The sequence below is a fragment of the Electrophorus electricus genome, chromosome 10, assembly GCF_041902795.1.
Source record: "Electrophorus electricus isolate QZ-2024a chromosome 10, ASM4190279v1, whole genome shotgun sequence".
NCBI classification, from domain to species: domain Eukaryota; kingdom Metazoa; phylum Chordata; class Actinopteri; order Gymnotiformes; family Gymnotidae; genus Electrophorus; species Electrophorus electricus.
Window position 1 is genome coordinate 557,501 of NC_137506.1, and position 9,597 is coordinate 567,097.

Consider the following 9,597-nt stretch of genomic DNA (forward strand, 5'->3'; position numbering starts at 1 on the left):
TGAAGTGAGCCCAGCTTTACAATGTCGCAAGTAAAAGCAACTTCTCAGGACGTCTTGACTACACACAGTGTCTATGGTGTCGTCCTCACCCCGAGCTCTCTCTGTACACCCTTCTTCCTGTTCTCTCTCTCTCGCACCAGGACACATTCCCATCTTTATTTCCACTGAAAGTGTGTTTTTCTGGGACAAGGCACTAAAGTTTAATCGACTCTGTCCGCTATAATTCAAGTCTCGATGAGAACTGACCCCAGGTCATTCATTTCCACGCTTGTTGCTGGATTAGTCATATTTCCACGAACTGGAATACTGATTTGAAAGCAGCTCTGAAGAAGCTTTGGCATGTTGCGCTTGGCTACATGCCACAGCTTGTGAACTTCCCAGGAGCAGAGTGGAAAACTGCCCCCTTTAAGTAATTGACCCCAAACCTAGCGACTCAGGCCCTAATAACCAGAACCCTAGCGCCCCAGGCCCTAGTGACGCCAGAATTGTTCACTTAACGCATGTCCTAAGAACACATGCAGAAACCTGGATCATAGCCTTCATTGACCTGTTGTCCTCTCATGCTGTCACACCCAGAAGAAAATTAAGTGTGTTATGTACTACAGGAAAAGAGGAGGCGCTACTAGTTCAGAACCCAGAATGTGGATTAACTTGAACCGGTTTACCTTAATCCGAATGTGGTTTATCTGGATCTGAATGTGGTGTATCTGAATCTGAATGTAGTTTATGTCAATCTGAACATGGTTTATCTGTCTGAATGTGGTTTATCTGGATCTGAATGTGTCTTATCTGGATCTGAATGCGTCTTATCTGGATCTGAATGCGGTTTATCTGAATCTGAATGTAGTTTATGTCAATCTGAACATGGTTTATCTCAGTCTGAATGTGTCTTATCTGGATCTGAATGCGTCTTATCTGGATCTGAATGCGTCTTATCTGGATCTGAATGCGGTTTATCTGAATCTGAATGTAGTTTGTCAATCTGAACATGGTTTATCTCAGTCTGAATGTGTCTTATCTGGATCTGAATGCGTCTTATCTGGATCTGAATGTGGTTTATCTGGATCTGAATGTGGTTTCCTTGACCTGCTTCTGGCTGCAGCTTGTCCCAGTTCCCACAGTCTTTCAATTATTCATGGCACTTTTATCCTGTGTGTCCTACAGGTAAATGTAACTTTGCACTGAACTGCAAGAATGGAACATTTTTGCTGAACCAGTGGCATGGTTGCTCTGACCTCATTCATGACCAACACGGGGTCACATGACCTCCTCTTCTGGCTTGTTTTTAAAATGAAAGTGTCTGGTTGTCATAACAACCCGATGCCAACATCGCTCCTGTCAGAATCTGCCATCAGTGTTTTGCTATATATTTCCTCCAGTTGTGCAGCACGTTGGGAACTGTAAGCACTGTGAGATTTCGGTATTACATCAGCCAGTTGTAAGGTGTCAGAGAGAAGTGCGCAACCCTGATGCATCCGTTTTTGGTGAGAGGAGACGCGCAGCTGTGGAGCCACCTCCCACATAGTCCCCCACTAAATCTGTGCTCAGTTTCATTAGCCAGCGTGTGTGTGTGAGTGTGTGTGAGTGTGTGTGTGTGTCTGTGTGTGCGTGTGCGAGACCGTCAGCTTCCGAGTCATTCTCTGGTGGCATAATCGGCTGGTGGCTTCTCTCAGTTGCTGGTAACTTGGTTTGCAAAGCCTGAATATCTCACACACACCACCCCCCCGGCCCCGACACACACACAAGAAATGTAGATGCAGTGTAACCCGGCATGACACACAAAAACACCCCACGTTTCATAACCAATAATATTCTTAAAACCTCCTCACACACACACCGAGTGCAGTGTGTGTGTGTGTGTGTGTGTGTGTGTGTGTGTGTGTCTCAGAGAGAGAACTGGTAATGACATTGGGGTGTGTGTGTGTGTGAGAGAGAGAGAGATTGGCAGTGTGTGTCAGACTATGTGTGTAGCGTGGGGTCGTAACTCAGGCCCACTGCGAGGCTTTTAAGCAGACAGGTGTGTGCAGTGACTGTAAAGCAGACATCCTTCTCATGACCTGGTAGGCCACGCCTCCAGGGGTCTGCTTCAGTCTGGTAGGCCACGCCTCCAGGGGTCTGCTTCAGTCTGGTAGGCCACGCCTCCAGGGGTCTGCTTCAGTCTGGTAGGCCATGCCTTCAGGGGTCTGCTTCAGTCTGGTAGGCCACGCCTTCAGGGGTCTGCTTCAGTCTGGTAGGCCACGCCTCCAGGGGTCTGCTTCAGTCTGGTAGGCCACGCCTCCAGGGGTCTGCTTCAGTCTGGTAGGCCATGCCTTCAGGGGTCTGCTTCAGTCTGGTAGGCCACGCCTTCAGGGGTCTGCTTCAGTCTGGTAGGCCACGTCTCCAGGGGTCTGCTTCAGTCTGGTAGGCCACGCCTCCAGGGGTCTGCTTCAGTCTGGTAGTCCATGCCTTCAGGGGTCTGCTTCAGTCTGGTAGGCCACGCCTCCAGGGGTCTGCTTCAGTCTGGTAGGCCATGCCTTCAGGGGTCTGCTTCAGTCTGGTAGGCCATGCCTTCAGGGGTCTGCTTCAGTCTGGTAGGCCACGCCTCCAGGGGTCTGCTTCAGTCTGGTAGGCCACGCCTCCAGGGGTCTGCTTCAGTCTGGTAGGCCACGCCTTCAGGGGTCTGCTTCAGTCTGGTAGGCCACGCCTCCAGGGGTCTGCTTCAGTCTGGTAGGCCATGCCTTCAGGGGTCTGCTTCAGTCTGGTAGGCCACGCCTTCAGGGGTCTGCTTCAGTCTGGTAGGCCACGCCTCCAGGGGTCTGCTTCAGTCTGGTAGGCCACGCCTCCAGGGGTCTGCTTCAGTCTGGTAGGCCATGCCTTCAGGGGTCTGCTTCAGTCTGGTAGGCCACGCCTTCAGGGGTCTGCTTCAGTCTGGTAGGCCACGTCTCCAGGGGTCTGCTTCAGTCTGGTAGGCCACGCCTCCAGGGGTCTGCTTCAGTCTGGTAGTCCATGCCTTCAGGGGTCTGCTTCAGTCTGGTAGGCCACGCCTCCAGGGGTCTGCTTCAGTCTGGTAGGCCATGCCTTCAGGGGTCTGCTTCAGTCTGGTAGGCCATGCCTTCAGGGGTCTGCTTCAGTCTGGTAGGCCACGCCTCCAGGGGTCTGCTTCAGTCTGGTAGGCCACGCCTCCAGGGGTCTGCTTCAGTCTGGTAGGCCACGCCTCCAGGGGTCTGCTTCAGTCTGGTAGGCCATGCCTCCAGGGGTCTGCTTCAGTCTGGTAGGCCACGCCTCCAGGGGTCTGCTTCAGTCTGGTAGGCCACGCCTCCAGGGGTCTGCTTCAGTCTGGTAGGCCACGCCTCCAGGGGTCTGCTTCAGTCTGGTAGGCCACGCCTCCAGGGGTCTGCTTCAGTCTGGTAGGCCACGCCTTCAGGGGTCTGCTTCAGTCTGGTAGGCCACGCCTCCAGGGGTCTGCTTCAGTCTGGTAGGCCACGCCTCCAGGGGTCTGCTTCAATCTGGTAGGCCTCGCCTCCAGGGGTCTGCTTCAGTCTGTTAGGCCACGCCTCCAGGGGTCTGCTTCAATCTGGTAGGCCACGCCTCCAGGGGTCTGCTTCAGTCTGGTAGGCCACACCTCCAGGGGTCTGCTTCAGTCTGGTAGGCCACGCCTCCAGGGGTCTGCTTCAGTCTGGTAGGCCACGCCTCCAGTGTCGTCTTTCCACTAGACTGTAAGCCATGAAGTCATGTGGAGTTCATGCACAGCCTTGGTTCTCTTTCACTCTTTCTCCCAGCGCCTCCGTGCCTGAATCACACCACTAACCGTGAGGAAGTAGAGCTCCTCCCACACACTTGCTCTCCTGAGACTCCAGTGAGTGCACGATTCTCACTTCAGACCGAGGAGCGACAGAGGAGACGATCACAGAGCTCTCTCGTCTTCCTGTTTATTTTTCCACTCCAGAGTTGTTTACTAGAGTCCACATACACACGTGGAGATCACAACCAGGGTTTGTGTGCACCTAACTGAACTCAACATGTGGTTCCTGCTAAACGTTTGTCCTCTTGAAAAAATGCCGTGACAGGGATTTCCTTTATATATGTAATATATCATATATTCATGTGCATGTGTGTGCAAGGATGGATTTTTTTCAGTATAATTACTTTGTGTGGAAGAATGATAGTTTAACAGAATGACAGAATGTGTGAGAGAGGGAGAGAGAGAGAAATGACTGGTCAGGTAGTCGAGCAGCAGAGTTAGACAGCAAGCTGCTAATGACGTGGGTGTGTGTGTGTGTGGGTGTGTGTGTGTGTGTGTGTGTGTGTGTGTAGAAGGATCTCTTGCAGCTCAACACGTGTGTGGCCTTGTACAGATTCAACCCTCAGGACAACCAGGACTTGGAAATGAGGTGAGTATGAAAGAGGAATCAAGCACTCACACACACACACACACACACACACACAGACACACACACACACACATACACAATAATGTACATACACACACGCACACACACACACACACACACACACTCACGATAATGTACACACACACACACTAAAGTCCACACACGATAACGTACGCACAGAAACTAAAATGCACACACAATAACATACACACACGCAATCATACACACTAACATACACACACACACACACACACACACACACACACACACACACAAACACACACTATTATAAACATGCACATACTTTTAGTACTAGAATTATGAGGAACCAGCGTGACCAAGGGGTTAATTTTTTGCCCTAAGCCCTGACCTCTAACTATAAGGTAACTGCAGACCAATGTAGGAACCACCAGAAACACCTTGCTAGTCTTTATCACACTTAAATGCCCCCGTGAGCACATTTATGTATGAAGAGATATTCTCCTTTAAACACTTTGCCTCTTACACTGCATATAACACCCCCACCACACACACAAACACACACACTTGTTACTTCTCTCGACAAGGCGGAGCCAAGATCTACAGGTCATTGGTCTGCTAGCCCTGGTCTCTCCTTTCACATAGTGAGATTTGTGTGTGCTTTATTACTGCATTACATTACATTTTGTACAAAAACCCAGGCAGCCTCCTCATTTGTCCGTGGTGCCTGTAGCAGGAGTGTGTCCTTCACCCACACACACTCTGCCGCACTCCTGCTCCCTACAGCTACCACTAGAGGGCGACGGCGCCCTCACCTGACCCACAGCACAAACACTTGATAATTAGCTGGTGATCTGAGGCCCAGGTGTTGGAGGTGTGTGTGTGTGTGTTCATTCCCCTTCACCTACACACTCACATCCTCATGCGGGACTGCGGGTATTTGCGGGTATTTTAACGGACACGACGGCACTGCAGCGCGTGGCTGTGTTCTGCTACCATGGGTCAGGCAGGCACCTCCTGCTGGCCCGTCGCTCCTGGTACCTGGTGGAGGGTTCGTGTTCTGCTCCTCACGCCCATGCGCCAGGCTGCACTGACACTTGAGTTTCTCTTGGTTCATTTGGGAGTCGTTGACACCTCGGGAGGGAGGCGTGAACCGTAGATGAGTGGAGCTCTCGGCTTGCTCGTGGTGTTTGAACGCGCTCTCGCCAAACCCAGCGGGAAAAAGAACCATCTCCAGATTTCATTATCATAGTTAACAGTCACTAAAAGCCATCCAGTGTAAGACAGCGTTCGAGTATGCAAGTATGCGTTTGGAACCTTCATTTTTGATCTGCTGTTTTGTTTCAGGCCGGGTGATCGAATAATAGTGGCAGATGATTCAAATGAAGATTGGTGGAAGGTGGGTCCCAGAATGCTCCAGAACATTCCAGAATGCTCCAGAGCACTCCAGAACGCTCCAGAGCACTCCAGAACATTCCAGAACACTCCCGAATGTCTAACAGATGATTGTACGAGAGCATGCAGAAAGGTGGAGGGTGAAGTTAGGGTTGGGGGTCAGAGAACTGCATGCTTCAGAGCCCTTTATTTAAGACATGAACAGTATTTTACAATGTGGCACATTCAGTGATTAACTGCATTTTTTTGTGAAATGTTCATCTGGTTTTCTGCTGTAATGTTTCTAGGGTGTGATAGATGACCGCATAGGTTTCTTCCCATCATCTTTTGCGCACCAAGTGAAGCCAGGTGATCGGGTGTTCCGCTGCAACAGAACATTCATTGGCTGCAAGGAGCAAGGCCAAATCACCCTGAAAGAAGGACAGGTGAGTGACCTCACTCACCTTTACCTGTTGACCCCTGCACCGAGTCAGCTGGGTGTCACTGAAGCACAACTAATCCCAGTCTGGAAATCGAACCCCATGCACATCTAATTCCAGTCTGGAAATCTAATCCCAGGCACACCTAATCCTAGTCTGGAAATCAAACCCCACGCACACCTAATCCCAGTCTGGAAATCGAACCCCACGCACACCTAATCCCAGTCTGGAAATCAAACCCCACGCACACCTAATCCCAGTCTGGAAATCAAACCCCACGCACACCTAATCCCAGTCTGGAAATCAAACCCCACGCACACCTAATCCCAGTCTGGAAATCAAACCCCACGCACACCTAATCCCAGTCTGGAAATCAAACCCCACGCACACCTAATCCCAGTCTGGAAATCAAACCCCACGCACACCTAATCCCAGTCTGGAAATCGAACCCCACGCACACCTAATCCCAGTCTGGAAATCAAACCCCACGCACACCTAATCCCAGTCTGGAAATCGAATCCCACGCACACCTAATCCCAGGCTGGAAATCGAACGCCACGCACAACTAATCCCAGTCTGAAATCGAACCCCACACATGTCAGAAATGACTGAACGGTGCTGTCATGGTGGGAAGGCAGGAAACACTGAGCTAAAGTAAATAAAAATATGTAAATATATAACAATAAAATAAAAACATGCATGAAAATAGCACTGGTGGAATCACCACTGGACATTGGTTTTAGTCCCAGTTTAAAATTAATCTGACTGTGGGAAACTTGGCCTTGGCCCCCTGTGTGAGGCTACAACAGTGTGATTTATTCTGAGCATGCGTGTGTTCTAGATCTGCGTGAGCTGTGTGGACGAGCACAACGGCTTCATCAGAGTAGCCAGTGGTAAGAAGAGGGGCTTCGTCCCCTGCGACGTGCTGGAGAACGTCTGAGGAGCGAGAACTTCTGCAGGAGCTGGAGAGGTCGGAGAGAGAGGGAAGGACCACAGGAGAGGAGCACAGAGGTCCGGAGGAGGACCTCCGTGCCGAGGACCGGCGACACGGTTGTCCGTGCCATCTCCAGTCCGGTCTGGACAAACAAATCGGGCATCTGCAGTGACACCTAAGAGTCACTGAGCTGCCAGGGGTTGGACCCACACCACAGAGGCGTGCAAACATCTCCGGCGAGGACACAATTAATCCATCTCTTTTCCATCCATCCCTCTGTTACAGGGCGACCACAGGAAGTGGAATCGGACGTGAATCGCTAAGACCGAAACTTTTCCAGGTCTGATTTATCTATAATAACATGAACAGAAAACTTCTCACTGGTTTTCTTTGAGTTTTTTTTTTTTTTTTTTCTGCTATCGCAACAGCGTTTGAAAGTTTTTATTCCTTTGATGTCGGATGACTTTTCACTCCTCTAAAAAGGCAGTCCCATGTCAACATGAAGTGCCCTCACGGAAAGAATAGCGCAGATTCCTCAAGAATTGGACAAGGGAGTATTTTTAAAAGCGGAGAGTAACGTGGGCACATTTTGTTGGACAGAAAATTCCCCTCTGAAGGAAACCACACGTTCCCATCACAGAATATGTTTTAAAAAAGACACGAACAACATTTCATAACGAATGATACCAGGCCGTGACCTGACAGAGCACAAAGCTGAACTTTCACATGTGGCTGGAAATTAGAAGTCCTGTATGAAACGGTGTTTGTCGGGCATCAGGAACGTGCTGTACACTTCCTGTGTGTGACGCTTTTGACTTTAACTGCTAGACAGAAATGACAATATTTAAGTTACAAAATATCTGCTGTTCTGGTAGAATTATCACAGGAAACGTTTGAAGAAGCATCAGCCATTTTATCTGATATTAACATTAGCGTAAAATCTTTCTTTATCTGATAAGACTTTATAAATTCAGGTATTATGGTTTCTGGTGTTTAAGGTGACTCGGATTAGATAACACTGCAGTGCTGTTTAGTTCAGCTCACTGTAACACTGGTGAGACTACAGTGCTGTTTAGTTCAGCTCACTGTAACACTGGTGAGACTACAGTGCTGTTTAGTTCAGCTCACTGCATCACTGGTGAGACTACAGTGCTGTTTAGTTCAGCTCACTGTACCACTGATGAGACTACAGTGCTGTTTAGTTCAGCTCACTGCATCACTGGTGAGACTATAGTGCTGTTTAGTTCAGCTCACTGCATCACTGGTGAGACTACAGTGCTGTTTAGTTCAGCTCACTGCATCACTGGTGAGACTACAGTGCTGTTTAGATCAGCTCACTGTACCACTGGTGAGACTACAGTGTGCTGCCAGTTCAGCTCACTGTACCACTGGTGAGAATACAGTGTGCTGCCAGTTCAGATCACTGCACCACTGACACCTTTTCTCCATCCCTTTGAGGAATACTTAAAGCAAAAATGTTGAGAGTTTAGTTTTGTTCCTCTACACACAAGCAATCAAAATAAACAGGAAGAAGAAAAAAGACTAAGGGAGTTTCTAAATAAATAATCTAAATAACCTCAGATTAAGCAGGAGGCGAGATGCATGTGTTGAGCAGGTTTTTTAAGAATAATTTAAGAGACCTTAAATTCTTAGAAAACACTGCATGGACCATGAAAACGGAGCAGAAGAATACATTACAGTTATAATATACGAGTTTATACGACTACAGATTCTAATGAGCCAATCAGTTTGCTGCAATATAGTTAATAATTGGAGGGAGGGGCCAGGGCAGAGCTAGAGGAGGGTAGGCCAATCTAGAGGGACTACACCTAGGGTGGAACCTCCCCTACTGGAGTCTCTGCATTTAAGATAAACATACAAAAAAATAGGAATACGGCACAATTGAGCTGTGTGTTGTATATTTTGTAGTCACTAGCAATTCATTGAACAGCTAATGTGTAGTTTGGTCATCACACCTGAGTTCCAGGTAAAGGGGGCAGAGGTAGAAGGTGTGCAGTACTGAATGTCTCGATACCTCTGGAATATAATATTAAACACGTTTTTAAAAAGGAGCGTGAACAAAACAGCTGCTAAAGGAAAGATGACAACAGCCAGTAAGCAGACTGGATAAAACTTACTGGTTTCCACTAGCTTTACTGGGTCATTAGCCCTGTTAGCCTTTTTGAGAGATTTATTCCTTCGGTATATAAGATACAGCGCATTTATCTGGTTCCATCAGTCTGTTCTCTGAGCTGCTTAGCACTGAGGAAGGGTTTGTGGGTAATTATGGCATTGTACATATTGTATGCACAGAATAAAAGTCTATTTCTTGATGGATGGGGTGGAACGCCTGTTTGCACTGAGCTGGATTAAACCTCCCACTGTGACGCTGATTAACATAAAACCTACTGTAGCCAATTAATTACTTAATTAGCTCACTTTAGTGAAAAAGTTCATTAGCCAGTAAATGATCCAATAAAATGGGGAGCAAAAGAAATTA

At 48.5% G+C, this 9,597-nt stretch overlaps 1 protein-coding gene across 2 annotated transcripts in view; it reads left to right on the forward strand.

The window, feature by feature from the left end:
• stac (SH3 and cysteine rich domain) overlaps nt 1-9,597 on the forward strand; it is a 40,833-nt gene extending 31,236 nt beyond the window's left edge. For both annotated transcript variants that reach the window (XM_027027095.3, XM_081721527.1), the window contains 4 exons: nt 4,294-4,370; nt 5,697-5,748; nt 6,032-6,169; nt 7,005-9,597. In XM_027027095.3, the coding sequence (XP_026882896.2) occupies nt 4,294-4,370; nt 5,697-5,748; nt 6,032-6,169; nt 7,005-7,103 (366 nt within the window). In that variant the 3' untranslated portion in view covers nt 7,104-9,597. The remainder of the gene's footprint in view (nt 1-4,293; nt 4,371-5,696; nt 5,749-6,031; nt 6,170-7,004) is intronic.